Source organism: Hylobates moloch, unplaced genomic scaffold (genome assembly GCF_009828535.3).
Source record: "Hylobates moloch isolate HMO894 unplaced genomic scaffold, HMol_V3 SCAFFOLD_11, whole genome shotgun sequence".
Taxonomy (NCBI): Eukaryota; Metazoa; Chordata; class Mammalia; order Primates; family Hylobatidae; genus Hylobates; species Hylobates moloch.
The window spans coordinates 40147436-40172789 of record NW_026652286.1 but is presented as its reverse complement, the minus strand read 5'-3'; the positions used below and the strand labels follow the sequence as shown (position 1 = coordinate 40172789).

The 25354-nt window shown below is 49.0% G+C and overlaps 2 protein-coding genes across 10 annotated transcripts in view; one reads left to right on the top strand and one right to left on the bottom strand.

Annotated features, from left to right (window-relative positions):
• PPFIBP2 (PPFIA binding protein 2) overlaps window positions 1-9398 on the top strand; it is a 143246-nt gene extending 133848 nt beyond the window's left edge. For 4 of the 5 annotated variants that reach the window (XM_032166694.2, XM_058446408.1, XM_058446409.1 and 1 more), the window contains 9 exons: window positions 962-1112; window positions 1375-1486; window positions 1722-1810; window positions 2107-2229; window positions 3411-3536; window positions 4232-4420; window positions 5641-5817; window positions 8033-8098; window positions 9307-9398. In XM_032166694.2, the coding sequence (XP_032022585.1) occupies window positions 962-1112; window positions 1375-1486; window positions 1722-1810; window positions 2107-2229; window positions 3411-3536; window positions 4232-4420; window positions 5641-5817; window positions 8033-8098; window positions 9307-9378 (1105 nt within the window). In that variant the 3' untranslated portion in view covers window positions 9379-9398. Of the gene's footprint in view, window positions 1-961; window positions 1113-1374; window positions 1487-1721; window positions 1811-2106; window positions 2230-3410; window positions 3537-4231; window positions 4421-5640; window positions 6368-8032; window positions 8099-9306 lie in introns of those variants that run through there. The other variant, XM_032166697.1, reaches the window with a different exon arrangement.
• On the bottom strand, window positions 9118-21215 carry LOC116476559 (NADH-cytochrome b5 reductase 2). Of its 5 annotated transcripts, none has more exons than XM_058446411.1 (10): window positions 20657-20808; window positions 19682-19825; window positions 19389-19461; window positions 16572-16678; window positions 16151-16280; window positions 15428-15511; window positions 14675-14760; window positions 13425-13524; window positions 12296-12518; window positions 9118-9755 (listed from the first exon to the last, which is right to left on the bottom strand). In XM_058446411.1, the coding sequence occupies exons 1-9, from the start codon at window positions 20675-20677 to the stop codon at window positions 12346-12348; spliced, it is 918 nt and encodes a 305-aa protein (XP_058302394.1). In that variant the 5' UTR covers window positions 20678-20808; the 3' UTR covers window positions 9118-9755; window positions 12296-12345. The 5 variants fall into 5 exon arrangements, with proteins under 5 accessions (XP_058302394.1, XP_058302395.1, XP_058302393.1 ...); XM_058446412.1 differs by having other exon boundaries at window positions 9118-9752; XM_058446410.1 differs by lacking the exon at window positions 9118-9755 and having other exon boundaries at window positions 12074-12518; window positions 20657-21215.
• Window positions 21216-25354: the final 4139 nt, after the last annotated feature.

Here is a 25354-nt window from a genome sequence, read left to right as displayed (position 1 = left end):
TAGCTTTTCATTTATTCATGTCCTTTTTTATGTTGCTCAGTTGACTGTTGTAGTCAATACCTCTCCCCACCCCCGCAATCCCCACACATAATCACACAAGGCCAAATGTCTCTTGTTAAAGCAATTCCTAGACGTTTTATAATGTTGGTTGCTATGAGTGGGATTTTTAAATTGTTTTAACAGTAGTATCTGTGCATTGATGGTATTAGAAAATTGTTGATCTTTGTATGTAACATATACATTACATATGTTTATATGTGTATTTCATAACTGGCCACCTTACTGAGCTTTCTTGGGTTTTCTAAATGGGCAGTCCTGTCATCTGTAAAGAATGGCTTTATTTCTGCCTAATAGCTATACTTATTGTTCTTATTATCTCTAATACTGGCTACGACTCTCAGACCAGTGTTGTTAGTACTGATAAAAAACATATTGTCCTTTTATTGACTTTAATGTGAATGTTCCTCCTGTTTTGTGAATAAGTAGTGTGTTAGCTGTTGTTGATTGGAAAGTTTTTGCTTTTAGTTTTGGGTGTTTTTTTTTTTTTTTTCCATGTTAAGAGAACCGACCCTCTTAAATGCTAAGAAAACTAGTTTTCTAAGCATTTTCCTAAAAAGATGATTCCGCGTAATGAGGCCACAGCTCTGGACTTGTGGCATGTATATGTGTGTATGCAGACCTAGGACATGTGAACATGATCTCAGGAGGGCCATACAGGCTGCCCCATTCTCTAAGTAGCCTGAGATTTGAAATTCAGATCTTGTGTTATTAAGAAAACTCTAGGGTCTACCGCCTATGAGTGTGTTGTAGTGGAATTTTGTTCAACAGAATCCCATGATAGAGGTTGTTTGTTAAAAAACAGGTTTGTTTTGTTTTGTTTTCTTTTGTTTGTGAGACATGATTAGATTCAGAACCTCAGGCTCTCCCACTAACAGGAATATGCTGTTTTCCTGCTTCCCAGTGACGCCAACGCCCCCTTTGCCCAGTGGAGCACAGAGCGCGTATGTGCGTGGCTGGAGGACTTTGGCCTGGCTCAGTATGTGATCTTTGCCAGGCAGTGGGTATCTTCTGGCCACACTTTATTGACAGCCACCCCTCAGGACATGGAAAAGGTAAGGGCTGAGCTTGGGGAGAGGAGGCTCCCATTTCTCCCCAAAGCATGGGGAGACCAGGGTCCACCACTCCTGTCACACACACACAGGAGGATGGATGGAGGAGGCTGAGAGTCCCTCTGTAGCTGCAGGTTGGCATCTCAGGCCACGGTGCAGAGATCCACTGCCATACTCTCAGAGCATCTCCACCCAGACACAGCTTTCTCTGAGGGCCAAATTGCCTGCCAAAATTTCACATGTGGTCTTCATCTTTTAATTTCAGGAGCTAGGAATTAAGCACCCACTCCACAGGAAGAAGCTTGTTTTAGCAGTGAAAGCCATCAACACCAAACAGGAGGAGAAGTCTGCACTGCTAGACCACATTTGGGTGACACGTAAGGATAGGCATATATGTATTAAGTATGTCTCTGGCAGCAACTAAGAGTAGAAAGAATTTCCCTGTTAAATGGGTACCTCAAGGACAGCTGTCTCCTGGTAAAAGGCAGAGGAATTACTAAACTTTTGGGGGAATAAAATGAACCTCAAAATATAATTTGCTCCCCTTTTTTTGGTGTCTGCATTCTCTCATTCTCATGAATCCTGACACATCTGGGGTTTTTGTATTTGTAGGGTGGCTTGATGATATTGGCTTACCCCAGTACAAAGACCAGTTTCATGAATCTAGAGTTGACGGACGAATGCTGCAATACCTAACTGTGGTGAGGACTTTTTCTTTAAATATTTCAGTTGTCCCTGTGAGCACTCAGCTCACGTGTACCCATGGTGGTTATTTTAAACTTGATTCTATATATTCTTAAGGCCTTGAAATAGTATCATTTGTCACAAAAGAGGTCCCAAGTAGCAGAGCACAAACCACTGTGATAAGCTATTGGTGTCTCCACGTGCACCTTCCTGAGATGCGGTTGACTTGTCTATGCTTGGTCTGGTGAGGGACATCAGGAGTCTTTTGTCACTTTGGAAACTCTGGTTTATCAACCAAACTTTCCTCTTTCAGAATGATTTACTCTTCTTAAAAGTCACCAGCCAACTACATCATCTCAGCATCAAATGTGCCATTCACGTGCTGCATGTCAACAAGTTCAACCCCCACTGCCTGCACCGGCGGCCAGCTGATGAGGTTAGACCACAAACAGTATCTCTCCAGGTAGCCCTGAGCCGGGACCCCTGAAACATCGAGCATGAGCAAACAAGAATGACATCATAAAAGCACTGTTTTTTGGACCATGGTGCCTGGGATTCTTTTGTTTGCTTGTGCTTCCTGTTGCCCCAAACATCTGTTACCTGTACTTTGTGTCTCACGGTAGCCGTAGACCTCTAAGCTCCCACCCTCCACTGGGGAGACACATGCTGTAAAGTCATCACAGTGATTAAAGGAGATGAGGAGATGGTGCAAAGGAGAGGGGGAGGGAAAGACAAAATGGAAAGATGGGTGTCACAGTAGAAGAAAAAAGATGAGACAGAGGAGGGGGGAAGTGGAGCCCATAGAAGCTAGACATTTCAGAATAGATATCCCTACTTGTAGATCCAAAATTAACTGACTTCCAGGCCCAGGTACAGGGGATCCATGAGCAGTCTTGCTACAGAAGAAATAGTATACATAAATAACAGCATCCCAAGTCTTGAAGAAATAACTGATTATGTTCCATGAACTTTGGAGTTCTTGGTAGACCCCCAAACTGAAGATTGTCAGTCACATCCTATCTCCTCTGTTCCTGGGAACTAGGTCTAACCTTGCTGTAAAATTAACTCAGCTTCCTGGGCGTACCTTTGCCATCTATCTCCTATTTTCTCCTTATTCAATCAACATGTTTTGAATGTCTTGTATATGTAGGCACAGCACTGTGCATTTTTAAGACCACAGTGCTATGTGAGAGCACTTAGGAATAAGTATCTTAAGGTGTGCTCCCCTAAAATCACTGGCCACACCAGGGAGATCTTTCATCTATAAACCACTTGGATTGTAATTGACAGTCATCTCTAAAGTTCTGTTAAATCACTGAAAGAATAACTATAATGTCCTCATTTATTTGTCTCAAAGTTAGCCAGAAAGTGAGGGAGTAACAGAATTCTGGATTGAGATATCTCAGTGTGGAAGATCTTGCAAGATTCAGTGGGAGCTCTATTTCCTAGAAACTGGGGAGGCTGGTGCTCTGGCAGATGAGGTGGGTCACTAAGCTTGAGGGCCTTCTACTGTTGTGATGCATCTGGGGCAGGGTTACTTACAGGGGCTGACTCCACAGAGGACCATGGTGGGACCTATTAAGCCTAACTTCCTCACTCTCCTTCTCCCTCTGACAGAGTAACCTTTCTCCTTCAGAAGTTGTACAGTGGTCCAACCACAGGGTGATGGAGTGGTTACGATCTGTGGACCTGGCAGAGTATGCACCCAATCTTCGAGGGAGTGGAGTCCATGGAGGCCTCATTGTGAGTGGCTCTCTGGCCTAGCCCACCTGCCTTGGTGCAAATGGGATATTCAGAAACTTATTTATTAAGGACAAGACATAAAATCTAACGAAAAAAATAGGTACTTCTTCTGAAGGTCTTGCATAATTTGACGTCTCAAAGTATTTTGATAACTTGTCCTTGAGAATTAATATACCTCATGGAAGCAAGATGCCTTCTGGCAGCACCTCCTTGGCATGAGACTTGAGGATTCTAGGTCAATGGGTTGCATGAAGACCAACACAAGGCAGGTCTGCCTGTCCCTGAGGGAACAGCAGGGCTGGGGAAGGGACGGGGAAGCCATAAAAATGCAGCTTCCCACTTGCTGCAATATGATCCTTATCACTACTCAGATCTGTCAGTGGCAAAGCCAGAGGGGAAATAAGGAAGTGTGGTGGCTTGGATCTCATCCAGAGGAGATCCTGAGAGACAGCCTCACCAAAGAGGTCCCAGTTCTCTGCTGGTCTGTGAAAACAAGGTGGTCAGTCAGCAAATGTGCTAGTATGTGCTCAGAGCCAGGCCCTGTGCCAGCCAGTGAGAGGAGTGGGACTCAGAACAAGCGACTGAGCTCCTGCTCTGGAGGTGCCCCCAGCCCCAACAGGCCAATCTCTCAGCATCCTCCCCCTTGAGCCATTTGTATTTGCTCCTGGCCAGGCTTGTCTCTGGTTCCTTCTTAGATCCTGGAGCCACGCTTCACTGGGGACACCCTGGCTATGCTTCTCAATATCCCCCCACAAAAGACGCTCCTCAGGCGCCACCTGACCACCAAGTTCAATGCCTTGATTGGTCCGGAGTCTGAACAGGAAAAGCGAGAGAAAATGGCCTCACCAGCTTACACACCACTGACCACCACAGCCAAAGTCCGGGTGAGTTGCAGACCCTTTCTGGGTGGGCCCTCCCAGAAATAATCTTGAACAATTTATTTTTGTTCGAGCCCTCTGGGCTGCCTCCTGGCCCTCATGCGGCACAGCACCTGGCTCGATGCCCGCAGCCAGAGCAGCATGCGCAGCCTGGACAAAGAGGATCTTTCAGCTTCTGCTATGGGCTTGTGGTCTGTTAGGCCAGTCTTTCTTAAGCCAGTTCTCCACCAGTTTTGAGTCCAAGGAAGACAGTGCAGGTTTCTTTACCTAGAAAATATGTGCAGGAAGCACCTATCCTCAGGTGGCTTAAAGCTCGTCCCCTACCCCACTGCTGCTGTGACTCACCTTGCAGAGCGGAAGCGCTCTGAGTCTGGCTTTCCTTCGGTCAGGCCCGCCTGCATGCCGCAATGCCGTGGGATCTTCGCCAAAGCTGTCCGGCTGATATAGGAAGTGCTTCCAATGGAAGCTGGTTCCATTTGTCTTGTTTCGTGAAGTGGCCAGCACACAGATACCCAGAGGTCCCCAGGTCTTCCAAGCACCAACACTACTCACTGGGGCTCCCAGAATCCCACAAAGCCCTTTAGATCTGCCTGAGCCACAGCATCCTCAGACCACATTCTTGCCAGACTTCAGACCCACAGGCAACCTCTGGAGGCCAGGCTGGTCCTATCCCTGGTAGTGTTGATGCTTCATGCCCAGCTACAACTCAGGCACAGACCTCCTTTCCCAGGGGAGCAGGACAGGAAGTATGTCTGGGGGAGTCAGGCAGAAACAGTGCTGGGTGACGCTAGGGCAGGGAGCAACCTGAGGCTATCCTACGTGCCTTTAGATGGTGCCAGGTGCTGAGATGGGAAAGGGCTGGGGTGCCAGCAGCTGTGCTGAGGCAAGTTCTCTGTGCTTCGCCTCAAGTGCAGACCTCAAGTACATTCTAAAGGAACTCCCAGTTCATCTATGGAAATTAGAAAGTCACTCTGGTGTGGCAGCCAGGCATGAGTTTCAGGCATAGTATTGGAGGGGCAGCTCTTATTGTTCAAGATTATTTACCTGTTGGCCTTTCTGCAGCATAGAAATTGCTTACAAGAGCTCTGTTTTGTTCAGTCTTTCTAGGAGCAGTTTACATTATTCCTCTCCTTGCGGGCCTGCTCTTAAATTTTAAGTATATTGTCAGTCATACCTGCACACTGCCTTGATTTCCTTCTCATAATCTTGCATTTTCTGTTTTTTAGCCAAGGAAACTAGGATTTTCACACTTTGGAAACATTAGAAAAAAGAAGTTCGATGAATCGACGGACTACATTTGCCCAATGGAGCCTAGTGATGGTGTCAGTGACAGTCACAGGGTCTACAGTGGCTACCGGGGCCTCAGCCCCCTTAATGCCCCTGAACTGGATGGGCTGGACCAGGTGGGACAGATTAGCTGATGCCCTTGTCACCTGCCCTCTGTGCACCCTGAGAGCTCACAGTAACACCATGTGTGTCACCATATAACTGCACCTCACCCCTGCACGTGTGCATGACTTGCAGAGAACATTCCAGCAATTGTGTACTCCTGGGCCAGTCTCTCTTTGAACCCTGAAGGTGGCCAGGATCTGGAGCTGCATCTCTAAGGGGCCAGGCTTTGGGGACCATTGCCAAAGGTGGACTCAGGAGGAAAGACACTTACATTTCTAGTAATTCTTGATGTTCATCTTCAGCACCAGTGGAAACATATGAACTTCGATGCAGGTCCAGAGACCGTGGACACTCCCATGAGGCTCAGCTCTCAGGCACCCCCTATGCTTCAGTTGAGGGAAAAGCTCAAGTGCCTTAGGCCCGTGGGCCACAGTCTTGGCTGAGATCAAAGGGATGAGCAACAGGGACTTCTGCCACAGTGACAATGGAATTGTGTTGTGCCTTACTTCAGAGGTGGTCTCTTCTTTCTTGTAATAAAAGCAGTATTTATGTGGAAAGCAAGCAGCGCAACATATCTTTAACTTTGTTGGGGAAAAAGAGCTGAGGGTAGCTGGAAATGGAGTCCTACCGATTGCAGAGCTGAAGAGCCGGTGGCACTGAGCCTGGTCCTCGGCCAGCTGCACACTCAGGATTCACCAGGGGGGTAGAACAAGGCGGGACCCCCTCCCATAGCCTTCAGAGGAGGTCCGTGGTCTCACTGCTCCCGAATTTGCTTCCCTCTGTGAAGCAGAGGGGGCTTCGTGTCTCATGCACATCCTGACTGTAGGGCACATCTGTTGTGCAGACCTGAAAGCTGATTGGTTTTAGTGGCATGAGCCCCCCCAGTGAAGGGGATGGTGGGGAGACAAGGGCACCTTGCTGGAAAGACTCTCTTTCATGTGTTTTGCTGGCTTCTCTATTACTGACTTAGCCAGGCTCATAACCACGGTGGGGGCTGGTCTGTTTGCTGGCAGAACTGAAAGAGATCTGTCCCCTTGATTTAGAGGCTGACTGACTGATAATGGCTCCTCCAGATGGGCCTTGTCTGGCTGGGATTGAGGTAGAGACATGCCTTGCCAGTCTGGACTCTTGGTCAGGAGACTCAAGTTTGCCCCCAGGCAGCACTTGGCTCCCCACAATCCCCTGGGCCTCATCGCAGAAGAGTAACACCACGTCACCGCTGTCTGATGGCCTGGGCACAGCCTGATGACCCCATTCCATTGTAGCACTCTGATTCTGTCCCAGATGGAGGCTATGCTAAGATTCGCTTCTTAAACTACCAGCAGCCTCAGGCATGGTCTGTTGCTGCAGGCCACTGCCTCCCGGGAGGTGAGAGATGTGGGGACAAGCTTGCCAGCTGGCAATGCTACTGATAGATCCTGGTACCCAGGTCTGCTGGATGACAAGTGCTCATTCAGGCTGACGCCTGGCCATTGGAGTTGTAAAGCCAGTCAGGGCGGGCTTTGTCCCTTGTTTCTTATGTCACAGTGCAGGGATCTCTGCATGTACCTGTTTTCAAAACCTGCATGGAACTGTTCTGCCACTGATTCTCTGCACCCTCAAGTAAGTCCTGTTCCCTTTGTGGGCTTCAGTTTTCCTACCTGTAAAACAAGGGAGGGGTTACGCTTGGTGCCCTCCAAATTTACAGAGGATGTTTCCAAATCTACAGTGTCTAGGTAGGTTTAAGGAAGGAGGAAGAGACCACCCTTACCTGAGGAGGGGCAGGAGGGAGGCTCTTTAGTGAGGAAGGATGCCCACCTATGTCAGGGCATTGGTGTCTGAGCTCCTGTTGCCTGGTTAGCGTGAGTCTATTTAGCATCCTGAAGGCCTTCATTCCTACTGCTCTCTGCTCCTGGAAATAGCTGGAACATTGAACACATGCAGAAGGGCTGCTTCTGACAAGCCTGTGTGTGTCCTGCCTCTGTGTACCCTGAATGCCAGTTCCCAGTGGGGCCCCACGAGAGGTATGCATGCAGTGTGGGACATTGATGGCTTTCCCCAGGAAACAGGAGCAGCATGTGCTCCACCCACCTGTCACTCCTCAGGGCCTGGCCCACTCCTTGCCTATCCCTCCAGGAAAGCATGCCCTGGAGAAGCCAGGCTTGAGCACGTCAGGACTTGCATGCCATCTCTGTGAATCACGAGCTGCATCCATGTGTGCTGACCAGGCTGCTGCCCATTTTACAGATGGCACCTTCGGAAGGTACCGTGACGCAGATAGGGCTCCTCTCCCAAGACATTCACCGCCTTACGGTAGGACTCTGATCCTCTCCCCACAGTCAGACTGGTGCCAGGGAGGCCCAGTGAGTTTGGTGTGGTGGTGCACAAGGCCTGGGGGACGGCAAAGAATGGTGCTCAGTGCTGGGGTCACAGCCTGAGCCTGAGCCAGCCACGAGGCAGAAGGCAGCCCAGGGGCCTTCTCTGTTGGCCTGTTACTGGACCTTGAGCCCCTAAGGGCACTGGGGAGGCTCATGGGCTGTTAGCCAAAGCCAGCTACAGCACACTAGATCTCAGGTCCTCTTCCCAGGCTTAGAGATGAGGAAACCAAGATGCTCAGCTGGATCACCTGTCTCATCAGCCTAGAGCCCAGGCTGCATCCTGTCCTAGTGGACACTTCCATCCTCTGCCCAGAGACACATGCATTTCCTATCATGCCTCTGACTTTGTGGCATCACACAGTGTGGAAGGCTTGTGAGCACATCCTGGCATGCCTGAAAGGACAAACCATATCATGGGAAAGCAGTTTGGCCTCAAAAAGCAGCTTTGGAGTGAGGCTCAAGTCCCTGCTCTGACTTCTCTAGCTCTGTGACCTCGGGTGTCATCCTCTCCTGAGCTTTGTCTTAGTTATCTGTAAAGCAGGGCTAATGACATCCTCCTTGCCAGGCTTATAGGCAGACTAGAGCTGACAAGAAAAAGCCAGCCACAGAGCATAGGATTTGTTTTTGAGGACCCATAACTCCCAAGGCCTTTTAGTTCTTGGACATCCCGTCACTGAGCCTATTGGCTGTAGTGTCTGTCCCCATTGAGGCCCCTGTCACTGTACTTTGCTTGTCTAGCAAGGCCCATTGGGATGACAGGACAAGGACAGGGACACACGACTCTCCTTGTTTCCAAGGACAAAACAGGAAAGTCCCCCTGACTCCAAACAGGATCCCTTTTACTCAACGTTTTTATTTATTGGCCCACCCATGAAAGGAATCTGCCTATGCCTGCCCTTATGATCTAGGCCTTTGGTGGCCTGAAAATAGAAAATTTATTTCTAAGATGAACAATTTATTTTTATCTTAATAGTGTTGTTTATTCTGACCCAATACTCAGGGTTTCTTGGGACACTATAAACTTATAGTGCACCTGCGTCAGATGCGGCCCTCACCCAGTGCCTTCTAGTTCCCATGCAGCTGCCGTGCGGCAGCCTGGACCAAAACTCTATGAAACTGACCCTTTGGCTGTGTCCTTTTCAGACAATGCTGAGCCAGGACCAGCTGCTGAATGACTCTCGCCTGCCTGCCCCCGACTCTGATGACTGGAGATGACTTTCTTCGTGGCTGAGAGTGTAGAGAGGCATGTGTGGGGGCCCGGAGCCTTTGCTTCTGTGGGGAGCTGGCACACAGCCCCCTCTGCAAGCCCAGTCCGGGCTGGTAGGGTGTCTTGGACAGGGTGCCGACAGGCACGAAGCAGAGCTGTGGGACAGGCGTCCAGGGGTGGCCCCAGGGTCCATGTGTGTCTTCAACCATGCTGCGCTTTTCACCGCAAGCTTCATACCTTTTGTACTTTTATACATGGACTGCAGACCGCTTTTGTGGGAGGGCAGTGAGATATCAGCACACGGGCTCGATGGCTCGTGCTATTCCTGGTGACAGCCTGGAGGCTCTCACACCCGAGGGGAAGAGCTGTTAGTTCATAAAACCTGCTGGAAAAAAAGTTCCAAAAAACTGTTTTGAATGTTCCGTAGAGACTGCGTTTTGTGAAATGATCACCAGGAGCTCCCTCCGGGGCTGCTTCACAGGAGCATGCTTTTTCCATTCATGGGACTGTGGCTGGGCAAGGCGGGTGTTTAGGGTGTGAGTGGGTAAAGCAACGAGGTTCCTTTCCCACAGCCCTGCCTCACTCTATCTCCTGTCATCTGCAAGGGGTATCTGTGTGACCTCCCAGCTTGGAGCAGAGGCGTCCCCAACAAGTGCACGCCCTGCCTTCTGCCTCCACCCAAGCTGACACACAGCCTCCTCCCAGGCCTTGCCCTTGGAGCAGCTCAGGCCTAATGTCTGATTAAATAGCTCCCCCAAGTGGAAGGCCCTAGGGCACCTCAAGCTCTGTGTTTCCACCGCAACTCACCAACTTCCCAAACATGTCTGTTTCCTCTCCACTCTTTAGTCTTTCCTCCCTCCAGGCCATCTGCTCAGGCCCTTCCCTCACTGGGGAATGCATTTTTCTCCTAGTCCCCTTCATGAGGCAAAATCCTGTCTCTCAAGGCACGGCAAAGAGACCATCTCTCAGGAAGCCTTCCCACATGATCCAGTTACAGGTCAGCTCTCCCACAGTGCCATGTCTGCCCTTGAGCCAGAGCACAGCTCACCTTGAAGTTTCTCGTCGTCTTACCATACCTGTCCTCACCACAAACTTGGAGCACCTGCTCTGGGCTGGCTCCTGTACAGACAGTCCTCCAATTGCCAAGGAGATCCATGCTCCTAAGTTCCCCATCCACCCACTCCTTCACATGTGTGTGTTAAGAACCTTCCATGCCAGGGCTAGAGATACAAGCATGAATGCCAAGGTCCCTGCCTAAAGATGCTTACAGTCTAGTGGAGTACAGACCAGTTTCAAACAAGACTCTGCCAAAGGTTACAGATGCTCCAATATTAGTTTCTGCAGCCTAAAAGAGCATGTTGTCGTTTTTAATGGGGGTTTGGGGAAGGAGTCTGAATAGGTTCCACAGAAGAGGTGACACTTGAATTTGGAAACATGAATCATATTTTCCCAGGTATGCCAGAGGGGAAGGGCATTCCAGGTAGACAGACTTGAAACAGCCCAGCACAACCCAGGAATTGCCAGAAGTTGGTAGGCTAGAGCAGGGTTTCTTGGCCTCTGTGCTGCTGTCACTTTGGGCTGCGTAATACTCTGTGATGGAGGCTCTCCTGTGGGTTTTAAGATGTTTAGCAGCATCCTTGGTCTCTACCCTCTAAATGCCAATAGAGGGTAGATGCGCCCCTTCTGTAGTTGACAACCAACATGTTTTTGGACTTTGTTATCTGTTCCCTGAGCAGCAAAATCACCCTCAGTTGAGAACCACTAGGCAAGAGAATGGGGTCGGAGTTGGAGGCCCAAGGAAAGAAAAATCGGATAAAAGTCAGCAGGAGCCAAATCAAGAAAGGCCTTGGGAGCCGGGCCCTGGAGTGTGTCCTGGAGAGATGGGGTGGCCAGAGTGGGGTCTCCCTTGAAAGCAGTGAAGGATCCCCAAGGAGAAACTGAACAGGTGGATGGGTGAAGCTGGCCGCCCCTCCCTCCCACCACCACAGACCCTCTGTGAGGTCATCTCTGTGCTCGGCCACCTGAGAGTAAGACACAGCTGTACTTCAGAGAGCTCTCCAGAGCCCTGTTCTCTGTCTCTCCTCCCCTGCCCCTCATGCACATGCACACTGAGTAACAAATCCAGTGACACCAAGTTCCAACATTGCCCCCATTATGCCAGTTTTTGTGAAAAGGAGAACAACTTAGAATAAAACTGACCCAAGTTTAAGGCCAGCTTTGCCACCTACTGGTTGAATGACCTGGGAACACAGTCTCCAGGCCTCAGTTTCCTCATCTATAATTTGGAGAACAAAGTCCCTACAGAATCTCTGGTTTGTTATGAGACTTCTATGAAGCAGTGCAGAAGCAGCTCTACCCACTCACAGGTAACAGCAGCACTGTGTCATCCTGGCCATGAACCACAGGTGGCCACGTGGTCACTCGTTATCGTTTGGGTTTCATGATACAAAGGATTTAAGGCAGTTTCTGGAACCTGACTTTGAAAGTTGAGAAGTTTCTGTGTGTAACCACTCCTACCATGACCCCCAGTGCCATGGAGAGATTCATGAGAGTTGATGTGACCCCACTTGGAGTCTTTTGGGAACTGCCCCGACACTTGCCAGTTCTGACCACCATGGGCATGCAGAAGCCAACTCACAGGCCAGGCCACGGCCTCCTGACTGCCTAGCAGGTCCCCCACGGAGCCACACTTCATGGGCTATCTGCTTTGAACTTGAGTTTATTTCACAAAACCATGGAGAAAGATACTGAAATGGAGCTCTTTCCAGCCTCCAAGCAAGGAGGCCCCAGCAGCCAGTCTCCAGCCCCTTGAGCCCTTCTTGTTAGGCCCACACCCAAAAGAGAGGAGAACCAGTGTGTGCGCGAGGGTACATGGCAAGGCACTTTTGAAAACATCCCAGTTTAACGTGGTGAAATTGAACTTACTCTGAAACAGATGAAAAGGGACATGCAAGTTTGCTGAGCACATGGAGCTGTTAGTAGGTGAAAATCATGTCCTGGGTATAACCCAGCTTCTCCAGGTTAGGGTGAGCCGCCATCTGGATCAAGGGTGGCGGGCCACACACCAGGATGAGCGTGGACTTCCCCGGAGGAGGAAGGTGCTCCTTGATCATGTCGGCAGTAACGAAGCCTGAGCTGTACTTCCAGCCTGAAATGAAGCAAATGCAGGAGAAAGCTGTGGGATGCCAGGTGGAGTTCCTGATCCCAGGCCACCTGCACACCCACCCTCAGCCAGGGAGGAGGTGACAAGCTGCTCTACAAAGGCTTGGAAGTCTGTACTACTGCTCCCTGGAAAAAGCCTCAGAACTAGTAAACAGCCCTCTGCAGCAGTCACCCCAGGTCCCAGGCTCACTGCGGGGACCCTGAAGCCCTGCTGCTGTCTGTCAGGTGTCAGCATTGACGAGGAAGGAGAACACAATGAGGTATACCGAGGTGTGTGAATCAATACAGCCAGCTGGAGTTGTCCGGCAGGGTGTGGCCTGGTGTTAGTGGAACTGCTCAGAATTGCTCAGTCGGGTAGCGCCCTCTGAAGACCAGGGAGCTGAATGACAAGCAGGTACAGCTGGGTGCAGTGTGAGAGGCGTGCCTGTGGGGTGCTCTGTGCACATTGGTTGCTGGGATGCTGTCTGGGCTGCAGCAGCTGTCTGGGGGCTCAGCATGTCCAGGCAAGGTGGATGGTGAGGGGTGTGGTGGCCGTAAGCAGAGGGGTGAGTGGTGAAGGGGTCAGTGCCCATATTAGATGTGTATGTGATGGCTGTGTAGAGTGAGTGGGTGTTCACAGTGGACAGGGGCAGTGTCCCTTTTGATGTTCAGTGCAGTGTGTGGGGTGCTGCTGATGTATTAGACACCTGCTCTTGATTGCCCTTAAAAGCAGGCCATCCCAAATCCTCTCTCCCTCAATTTCTCACATTTCCCATCTGGAGCCAGAGCCGAAGGCTTCACCCCAACATCTGGTCCTATAAAACTAAAACAAAACAAAGAAACAGAGACCAGTCCTCAAAGTGGTCAAGGGTTGGTGCTGACCCATGGTGGGTGAGGGCATTGGGTATCGTACCAATGGGAGGCCTGTCCAGGGTGTACCACAGGTCGAACTGGTCTGGGTGAGTCCTGGCAATTTCTTCAAGCTCTTTTCTGACCAAGATATCCTCCTCTGTCTAGAAAAGAAGCAACACTAGAAAAGCCCCCCAGGGCCATCCTGTTGTTCCCTGGACTGACTACACTGGTCAGCATACTCTTGGCCAAAGCTGCCGCCACTCCAGCTGGAGCGCTCACTGCCAACTCCCACGGCAAACAAGAGTTCTGCTGCTGCTCCTGAAGATCAAACCCTTTGTCTTGTGGATGAAGTTGGTGGTAGGATGTAGGTTCCCATGGAGCTGCAGTGACTGCCTCCAACTAGGACCTTAGCCAAGCACTGGCCAGGACGGCTTCACTTGGAGCTCCAGCCCTGCTTCCTACATCTACACTGAGCTCTAGCACAGCAAACCTAACTGGAACAAGCTCAGTGCAGGCCCAGGGTCTTCTGGAAGAAAGGTAATGGGCTCAGAAAGTCCTGTGATAGAACAGCACTGGATATGTGAAGGAGAGGAAAACAGTCTGGAGCCTCATTTCGGGGAAAGGGAACCAAAGCCAAAAATAACCTGCCACAGGTTCAAAGATACTGCACAGAAGACCTGGGTCCTAAAACTCTTCATGATTCTCATCCCAGTCATTCCACTTCTGGGATTCTGTTTTAGAAAATAATCTAAAAGTAATCAAGCGTAGGCACAATTATTCATCACCATATTATTTATAACTGAAAACAGCCTGAATGTAGAAGTTAGCAGATTATAGTGCAACTTGATAAAAACTATGATGAAAATATTTATAAAGCATCTTAAAAAGAAGAAAATGCCTGTTGTGGTAATGCTAAGTGAAAAAAAATGCATATTTAAATTATAAATATATAACATATATAGAAAAAAAATTTAAAAAATAAGTAAATATTTATATTCTGTGTTTTCTGAAGTGTCCACTGAGGACATTTGTGATTTTACACTTAGCAAAAACACAGCAATACATATTAAGGAAAAAAGGAATGCTTAGTGCTTAGGGTTGGCTGAGGAGACACAAAAGAGTTAAATACATGCAAAAAGCAGGCCTGGACTCAGCTTCTCCAGCTGCCAGCAGCCCTGTTGATCCCACTAAGCCCTCCCACAGACACAGGCACCCAAGCAGCATGAGCTCAGTCAACGGAGGAGAAATGAAAACAACAGCCCAGCTCAGCAAACATTCCATCCTACCACTGCAAGCTCATCAGGAACTGACCTGGTTGGCAAAGATGAGGGACATCCTAGTCCTGTCACTGGGGTCCTTGGTGATGTGGCGAATGAGCTGCAACATGGGTGTGATGCCTGGAACACAGTGAGCGGGCAGCCAGCTTTCTCCCTGTCTCTGAAGTCCACAGTCCCTGACCTGCAGCAAGCTTCATACCTTCCCCCAGCCCCAGTTATCCTTTTCTCACTTCTGTCCCCAGAACTCAAAGTGGGAAATAGTCCTTCATTTTAGTTTTCCTTTCTAATGCAACAGTAAGTCAGAAAGTCTTTCTCAGTTTCATATGGCAAGATGGAAAGAACACTCTAAGCTCCTCAGTGTCCTCATTCATCTAACAATTAATGATGGGTAAATGTGATAGTTTTAAGAGTGCCTATTACAGTGCCTGGCACGTTGTATGTCTCCTTCAAAGGCTGCTCTCTTCCTTCAGGCAGTCATTTTCAAGGGATGGGGAGAGTTAGGCTTGAACTGGATCCAGGAGCTCCTGGGACAGCATGGGTGGGCCTGCCCAACTTGGCCCCCAGCCTGACCTGAGAGGTCCCCACGAGGCTCCTGGGCAGCCACCATATTGGTCAGGGGAAGCAGGGCACACAGCGTCAGTTTCAAGATCCGTCACTGGTTCATCCTTCCCACCTTCTACAGCTGGAGGTGAAATCTCTCATGCTGTCCCTTCGAGGATCAAATGACTCCCAAGTCAGAATGATCTCAGGGCTCACTCTCTGGATGGAGTCCCTAGCAGCCTCTTACCTGTGCCCCCAGCAATCATTCCCAGGTGATCGGCCAGTTTGTTTTTCGGCTCACTCGTCTGGTCTGGTCTGATTCCAAGATTCCCTGGAAACACAGAGAATGCTTATGACCTCTGCAGTTCTTGCCTAAGAGACTGCAAAAGATCACTGACATTCCTTAGGACTCCCAGGAGGCAGGTCCAGCTAAGAGACTATCTGCACCATTTTAAGCTGGAGAAGCAGGCCAGGGCAGTCTCCTCAGCTAGCCCTGGTGCCCCAGTGCACGAAGTGGGAATAGAGCCTGGGCTTGCTCAGGGAATTGCCGGGCCTTTTGTTCTGAGGAAAGAGGGGCAAGCTGAAGTTAACACAGAGACTCAAAGAGCATTCTCACTCACGGAGGTGAACCGGTGAGTAAATAATGGCTGTGTGAGTAAACAAAGGAGTATGGACTCCCTCCATCCATTTTTCAGTATTAGCAGCACCATTTATGTATCAGGCATTGTGCTGGAGATATTGATACAACGACGAGGAAACACCAAATCATTCTCCTACCTTAAAAAAGCTTACAACCTCATGAAGTGGGTGTGTGAATGTATAACAAGTGTGATCATTATGCATTGTGTGTGAATGAATGAAGACTAAGGACAACCCCATGTGACTCAAATCTGAGGAGTGTACGAGAACAATGGAACCACTGCAGGAATCTTCCTCCCAGCTGGGAGCCCAGTATGAACCCCTCCAGTACCTGGCCCATGGTAAAACAAGCGTCCCTTTGGCCCTCGAAAAAAGATGGTGTCCCCGATTTTCATGTTCTCCAAATACTGAGTCATCTTCCCCCCTTCAGGATATTGGGGGTGTACATTTTTGAAGTAGATCTGAAAAGCAAGGCAGCACTGCTTTCACATTCCCAGACACAATGCCACAGCCACGCACAACTAGAAAATGCATTTACTGCTGGAAGCTTTGCAGAGAAAGTGTTCTGCTCTCTCAATTGCTGTATGCAATCCCTGAAGATGAAGCTGCCACAAGGTTAACTGTAGCTTCACTGCTGGAAAGCCCTGTCTAGGGCATATAGTCCCCTCAGAGAAAAAGCACTGCCCCTCCACCCCACCACCCTCAATAGGCTTGGAAGCACGAGGTAGCCAGATATGGTGGGCACTATTTACCTTTATAATTAGGTCCACAAAGCCTCTGTCATCATCACTGGAAACAGGCGTGTAAGCCCTGACCACCAATTCATTATCAATTTTTGCCAAGAGCTGGACATAGTTACCTGTAGAAAAGGTATCAAGCACTGAGTCAAAGCATACTTAGCTTAAATAAGACCCAGGAATAAAGGACTGAGCCTCAGTGAAGGGAGCAAATACTGAGTCAGAATGTTAAGAGGGGTGGGAAGAACAGAGCAGGGAAGGAGCCCAAATATGGGATGCCCGGATCCTAGGCCTGCCCTGCCTCCCTGTGCTACCCTAGGCAAGTCACCTCACCTCTCTGGGTTTTGGTCTCTTCATCTGTAAAATGGGGATGATATGTCTGCTCACCTGTGATCATAGTGTAACTGCTTTTTGGAGCAGGAAAAGATCATTAAAGTTGGAGAGTGAGTATTAAAAATTACAGAAAGGGGTCAGACATGGTAGCTCACGCCTGTAATCCCAGCCCAGAGGCAGGTGGATTGCTTGAGCTCAGGAGTTCGAGACCAGCCTGGGCAACATGGCAAAACCCCATCTCTACAAAAAAATACAAAAAATTAGCCAGGTGTGGTGGTGCACACCCATAGTCTCAGCTACTTGGGAGGCTGAGGTGGGAGCATCACCTGAGCCCAGGAGGTTGAGGCTGCAGTGAGCTGAGACTGCCACTGCATTCCAGCCTGGACGACAGAATGAGACCCTGTCTCAAAAAAAAAAAAAAAAAAAATTACAGAAAGGAGTATTTGTCTATTCAAGAAAAATACGTGGCCTTCACGAACTCATTTCTTCCTAAACTGGATGTATCACTGGGGTCTGTGAATAAATTACAACTATCTGTATCCTGGTACTAGGCATAGAGCAGGCCTGGGCTCACAGATACTACAGGGCCCTAGGATTTAGGTACCCATGGAGCAAATGAAGCAACAATATCATGTCTTCCTGGCCTATGGCCTTGTGAGGAGTAGCAGTGAAGTTTTAAACCATGTAACTCTGCCCTTCCTGGGTAGAATTCAATAAACCAGGTGTGGCCAGAGACCTATGGATCATGACTACATCCCACTGTCAGATGATACACTGTGCAGCTACGACCTGTTGGATCCAAAACGTGAGACTCAAATTACTAAGGCAATTAGTGGCAGGGACAGGAGTGCAATGAAGAGATACTAAGAGCTAGAGGCAAGAGAAAGTTTTGTAACCCTAATCCTAACCCTTGACTAACTTCCTGTATGTAGTCAGTTTCTACTCCCTCAGTTTCTACTCGCTCAGAAACTGAGTGGACAACATACAGGAAGTTAGTCAAGAGACAAGGAAGATGGAACAGAGATACGGATAGAAACCAAGACCTAAGGTGCAGAGAGGAGGAGGAGGCAGGAGGAGAAAAAAGCTGGCAGAGTAGGCACTAGAGGGGCTGGTCCCTGAAGCTGATTCAAGGGGATGAGCCAAGTCTTTTGAGGAGCCAACACTCTGGGCTCAACAGGCTCAATGACTCTGGTCATGGTCCCTCTGGGCACCAGGGATACCCAGGAATAAGTGCCTGAAACACCTAGCTTCCTTCTGAGAACCTGAAACTGGAAACCTGGAAAGGCTCTTTCATATGCAGCCACCTAGGCCTGGCCTGAGGGTGTCCCCAGGGTAAATGGGGCTCCCTGGCTGGTCCTTCAGGCCCCATCTCTAACTGGCTTCACTTCCACTGAGCTGGGACGAAACAGCGAACTCTGAGGCCTCATATTAGACTCTCCCAGAAGCCTCTAGATTAACTTTGCACGGCCTAGGCCAAGGCTGAGGAGATAGTGGGTCAAGGCAGTTTCTAAGCAATTCTCTATCTCAAAGTTTTTCATTCTTTTAGGCTTCCTGCCAACAGGACCGGCCTGACAGGCCGAGCAGGGAGCTGGGAGACCGCACGCACAACACTGAGCTCTCGTGCATAGAGACGGAGTGAGGGAACAGTAAGGAGGCTCAGGGGCCCAGCCAGCTGGCTAGAGTGTAATCTCACCACCTCACAGAGCTGAGGTCAAGGTTTTGTTCTGTGCACATAAGACAAATAGGCCATGGGGTAGGATCCACCAGGCATGCAAGCAGCACTAGCAGATTATACAAAGCTGCTCTGAATCCCTGATTCTAGCAGTTTTCTACTGCACTAAGACTGACTCAGCTATCTAGTGGTGTTACAGATTAGAAATGGGATAACTCAACTCTAGGACTCCTAGGGCTGGAATCCGCAACTCCTAGGGCTGGTCCCTCCTTATGTGCGTCTGAGGCACCTGCAGAGAATCTAAGTGACCTTGGGGGCAGGGCACACCTGACTCATTCCTGCCTACCTGCACATTCTGGGCCTTTCCCCTGACCATTGGTTCCTCCCATCCCTCCCAGGTGCACAATACTTTGCAGTTTCTGTATTTTCATATCCATCAGTCACTCTACTTTCACAACAACTCAAGTGAGGTAGACAGGCAGGCCTGGGAAATCCCATTTCATAGACTGAGGCTCAGAGAGATTGAAGGACTTCCCTAAAGTTCCCCAGCAAGGAGCCTTCCATGAGATTTTAGGCCTTTTGGCTCTAAGTTCAGTTCTTTTCAATGCTCACTGAGGTACCACTCTTGTGTCAGCCCAGTTGGAATAATGAAGAAAAGAAATTTTCTTTCCCACATCCATCCCCCTATCTCCCTGAGCTCACAGGCTCAGGAGGAGCAAGAAGGCATCTTCGACACCTCAGGACGTGGGAAACCTGTGTTTCTGTTAGGAGAGGAGGGCCTAGCCCCCAGAGGCCCCAGTCCTGGTGATGACCCAAGCCCGGCTCACCTACGGGAAGCCCTAAGACATGGTCCGGCGAGGGCAGTCCAAAGCGGAACCTCCGGGTGTTGTGGCTGATTTTCTAATAAAACAAAACATAGGCAGGTTCTGTCAGCTTTCCAGAAGCCTTGCTGGGCAGCTGAGATGCCTGAGAAAGGAGGTCCGTTTGGCGCTATTCCAGCACACACACACACACAGGGCGGCAGGGAGTGAACTGGAGGCCACAAGATGACTGTCTGGATGCCCTGCCATCCCAGCCATCATCCACTTACTGCCTTCCACCCACAGGGCTGACCCATTACCTCTTTCTCAATCAAGGGCAGCGGGTACTTGGCTTCAGGGTCCTGTAAGGTGATTGGCTTTCTCCTCCTGGAGTTCATGCTCTTCAGGACCAACACGAGCACAGTGACCCCAATGACGGTGATGGTCAGGAGCAGGGACGGGTCCTGGCAGACACAATGTGAGCAGAGCACCTCAGGTCTTGCCTGCCCTGGACAGGGCAGCTCTCAGGCGCAGCACACCCTCCCCACACCAAAGGCACAGAAGCTGAGCTCTGCCTGAAGGAAATAGGCAAAGAGAACTGTAGCAACACAGAAGGCGGCTGGGACAGCCTGTGGTGGACCAGAGGGTAGGGAGGGGTCAGCTGCAGGTCACACAGGAAGGATGTTTCAGGCCCCTGGACCAGGCCACACACATGGCCTGGGGTGCTCAGGTCACTAGGCCCCTCCTGGCTACAGCCAAAGGTTCATACACTGGAAGTCCCTTCCTTGAGGTGAAGGGGGAGGACATTACCCCTAACACAATCCGGAATGAGGGGCCCAGTCCCTAAAGACAGAACTAGGGTGAGTAGCTCTAAGAGGTGCCCCGTGACTTAGGGCCTGGGAACTCCCCAACAGTCTCCTGGACAGGGCGAAGGGGGCCTGGGCACTCAACTGCCAGAGACTCGGCCAGCCTCCCCACATCTGTCCCTACCCCACAAGGCCGGCCTGCTCCTCTTCCAACGCAAGCCCGACAGGGAGAGTTGCCTCTCCTCTCGCCGGGCCACTGGAGTCTCAGCCCTCACCACGCCTTCCGGAATCCGAGCCGGCCCGCCCCGCTCCCCGCCCTTCGCGGTCCCGCCCACGACCTCTCCCCAGCCTCCCGCTCCGGCTCCCAGCCTCCGGGTCGGACGCTCCCGGCTCTAGCCGGCCTCCGCGCCTCCGGCCTCCTTCCTTCCGGCCGACCTGACAGAGATATTTCTTTAATACTCCATAAATACACCCCACCGCGGAACCCACCCGGAGTGAGACGCCCAACATGTCGTCGAACTGGGGTTGGCCTGGGGCCGGTGCGCGGCTCCCCACGCGGGCCCGCAGACTCGTGGCGTTGCCCTGCAGCTCCACCTGGCCGACGGGGAACCGGCCGAGACCCGGACACGCGCGACGAGGAGGACAGAGGCGCGGGCGGACCCCGCAGGTTGGGACCTCGGCAGCTGGCCCGCTCCCCGAGAAGGGCGGTGGTCGGGGGGCTCTCACTCGCGAGCCGCTGGCTCTGGGTCAGCCCTGCCCCCAGGGCAGCGCTCGATCCTGAGGCTGGCGGGGCACTGAGCCGGGGCGTCCTCGTTCCTGCACTGCCCCTCTGCATCCTGGCCCCTTCCCTGCCCACGCAGAGCTGCCACACCGAGCGCCCCTCAGCTTACTTAAACTCGGCAAGGCTGGAAGAAGGCCGTCTGGGTGACCGGGCGGAGGGGGACGCTGGTGAAGGAAGAATTCAGGCAGCTGCAAAGAGCGCGTGAGTATATTCATTCAAGATGCCTCATGGGCGCCTACTCTGGGCCAGGTCCGGGGCGGGTGTTTGCGGGGTGGGGCCGAAGCAGGGGCGTCGCCGAGTTGAAGACATTTACTCAGAGCGCTCCTGCGTCCATTCAGTCGCTGGTTGGAGAGAGGAAGGACAAGAGCCCCGCGCCGATCTGAGGGGAGCAGAATAGTAGGCACAGTTAGAGGGTCTTCACGGTGCATTTCGGAACCTTGGCTGCCCCGCTCACCCTTGATTACAGGCAAAGGCAAATTCTTGCCTCAGGACCTGTGTGAAACGGAGCAGCCCAGAAGCAGATCCCCACCTGTTTGACTCTGCTAGGGCTGCTGTAACAAAGTGCCACAGACTGAGCGGCTTAAACAACAAAAATTTATTGTCTCACAGGTCTGGGGGCTGGGAGCCCAAAATCAAGGTGTGGGCAGAGTGGGTTCCTTCTGAGGGCTGTGAGGGAAGGATCTGTTCCATGCCTCTCCTAGGTTTGTAGGAGAGGGGCTAGGAGAAGAGGCATCTTCTTCCTATGTCTCCACATTTTCATCCCTCTGTGTGTCCCTGCGTCCAAATTTCCCCTTTTATGAAGACACCGGTCATATTCAATTAGGGTCCATCCTAATGACTTTGTTTTAACTTGATTACGTATGTAAAGGCTCCACCTTCAAATAAGGTCACATCTTTAGGTACTGGGGGTTAGGGCTTCAACATAAGAATCAGGGTGAAAACAATAACCCATAACACTTTACCAACCCTTATCCCCAAAATACACACCACCACAGGCTCAAAAATTCTTGCTGTGTGAATGAATAAACAAACTTAATTTTCTCTCTTTGATTTAATCAAATGCCTTTACTTTTGATTTACCTGCAGGTGCTTGGATATTATTGTCAGATATTTTAATTTTTCACAATGCGATAAGTGTAAAATGATGTATCAGGAATCCAATTTGCATTACCTAATAACTGCTAATAAGGTTGAACACCTTTCATATATTTATTTCCCATGGAGTTTCCTTTTCAGAAAAAAAAAAAGCCTGCTCATGATTTTTGCTCATTTTTCTGTTGTCTTTTTCTTACTGATTTTTTAGGAGTTTTATATATATTTTAGATATCCCTTCTTTGCCAGTTACGAGTTACAAATGTTTTCTCGTAATTTGTAACCTATTTTTTCTTTTTTCTTTCTTTCTTTTCTGTCCCACTTTTTTGTGGTGTAGTCTGATGAATAGAAATTTGAATTGCAGTGTAACCAAATATACCAATCTTCAATTTTTTTGCCTTTATGGTTAGTGATTTTTGTGACTTAGGTCTATTTCTACCCAAGCCCTTAAAGATATTCTATATTTTCCCAACAAGATTTAAAGATTTTCCTTTCACATTTAAGTTTTTCAACCACTTGGAATTGATTTCTGTGTAGGATGTGAGGCAGGGATACAATTTCATTTTTCTATGTGGCTAATGTGTTTTTTTCAGTAACATTTATTGAATTGCTCACACCTGGCCACTGACCTGCAACTGACCTGCTACCCCTGTCCTATATCAGTTTTCATAGGTGCGTGAGTCTAGCTCTGGCCTCCCATTTCTCTTACGTTATCTAGTTGCCCAACCTTGTTGCAATACCACACTGTTTTAGTTACAGTAGTTTATAACAAGTGTTTATGTCTTTCATTCTTATACATTCTTTGGATCTCAGGTCAGATATCACACCCTTGGAGATGCCTGCTGTGATCCCCCAACTTAAGTACATGTACATATTATAATCTGTTAAGTTTAACTTAAAGCTGCCTCCTTACATATTTTAGTTTCACCCTAAAAGTTTCTTCGTACATAGTGAACTGTAACCTACTCTTGTATCACTCATGGAGTTTCAGCCCATTATAGGCAGCCAACTGTTCAGACTGTTAAAATAAGGCAAATGATGAGCTGTAACCAATCCCGCTGTTTATGTACTTCACTTATGTTTTCTGTACGTCACTTTCCTGTTTCTGTCCATAAGTATTATGCAACCACATGGCAGCCCCAGAGTTGCTCTGAACCTATTCTGGTTCTTAGGGTTGCCTGATTCATAACTTGATTTTTGCTCAATTAAACTCTGTTAAATTTAATTTTTTCTTTTCTTTTAACCATTCTATTCATAGCTTTTTTTTTCTTTTTTCAAAGAAAAAGTCTCACTCTGTTGCCCAGGCTGGAGTACAATGGCATGATCATAGATCACTACAACCTTGAACTCCCCGGCTCAAGCTAGCCTCCAGCCTCAGCCTCTGAGTAGCAAGGACTGTTGCCATCATGCCTGGGTAATTTTTATATTTTTTGTAGAGATAAGGGTCTCACTTTGTTGCACAGGGTGGAGAGCAATGGCTATTCACAAGTATGATCATTGCACAGTACAGCCTGGAACTCCTAGTCTCAAGGGATCTTTCCTCTTTGGCCTCCCAAAGTCCTGAGATTTTAGGTGTGAACTACCACACCCGGCCCTATTCATAGCTTTTACTTTAGTTTGTAATTGTGCATTTGAACGGTGCATTATTAAATGACTGACTTTCACACTAGTCTGGAAGTTCCTTTATGGCAGACACCTTGTTTTCCTAGGGTTTAGCACGCTGACTGTCACAAAGACAACATTCAATAAATATTTAATGAACAAATGAATTCATCTCTGCCTTATAGCATTTAGCACACATGATAGACACGCCATACTTTCTTCACCTAGGAGAGGAATAATCCTTTCCATCACACTCTGTCGCCCTTCCTTGCTTAATTTGTCTCCATATGATGTATTTTTTTACCTATACGACATATTTTACTTATTTGTTAAGCACCAGATGATATTTTTTTTTACGTATACGACATATTTTACTTATTTGTTACATAGAATGTAAGTGTATTAGTCCATTCTCATGCTGCTATAAGGACATATCTGAGACTGGCTAATTTACAGAGGAAAAAGGTTTAATTGACTCACAGTTCAGCTTGGCTGGGGAGGCCTCAGGAAACGTACACAATCATGGCGAAAGGGGAAGCGAACACATTCTTCTTCACAGGGCAGCAGGAAAGAGAAGTGCTGAGCAAAAGGGGAAAAGCCCATTATAAAACCATCAGATCTTGTAAGAACTTACTCCCTATCACAACAGCCTGAGGGGAATTGCCCTCATGATTCATGATTCAACCACCTCCCACCGGGTCCCTCCCACAATATATGGAGATAATGGGAACTACAATTCAGGTTGAGATTTGGATGAGGACACAGACAAACCATATCAGTAAGCTTCATGAAGATAGGGGTTACTTTGTCTGTTTTAAATACTGCTATATCCCTAGAACAGTGTCTGGCAATTGGTAGATGCTCAATAAATACTTATTGCATGTATGAATGAATGAACAAACATTGTTTTCTCCCTTGGACTCTGTCAAAAGCCTTTACTTTTGGCTTTGAAATCCAGAGGCACCTCACCTTTTCCTGTGGTTTTCTTAGTAGTTTGTTTCTACCCTTCATTCTTCCCTCTCATTTTCTCTGCCTGTTCCCTCTGTGTTATTAGAGGCAGATAGCAAGCACATTCTCTTTATTCATTCTTGGAGCAAGATAAAAGGCATTTATCTGGGTTCCCAGTAATCTTGAAAGGGCAGTGATTCGCCTCTCTTCTCCTAACTCGTAAACACTGTAAATGTGTCCTTCACATGCTCATGTGCTGCCTGGATTTTGGCTCATTTTCTACTAATCCCCTGAAATAAACCACGAGCACAAGTCTCATGTCTCTAAATCCCCAGCTTGATAATAGGGCCTGGCAAGGGTAGGCTCTCAGCAAGCGTTTGCTGAGGAAAAAACAAAACAAAACAAGATGAACCTCTGTTGTCACTGTTTGAACATCTGTGAGACTCCACCCCACAAGATTCAGCTCTTCCTGTGCAGGAACGAGGCCTCCTTCATTGCTGAGTACCTGTGGGGGAACCGATGTCCTGCCCAAGTCATTGGTCAATGAGTGTTTGCCATATGGAAAAATGCTCCACATCACTAATTATCAGAGGAATGCAAATAAAAACCACAATGAGATACCATCTTGCACCAATCAGAATGGCTATTATTAAAAAGTCAAAAAATAACAGATGTTGGTGAGGCTGTGGAGAAAAGAGAACACTTATACTCTGTTGGTGGGAATGTAAATTAGCTCAGCCACTGTGGGGAGCGGTTTGGAGATT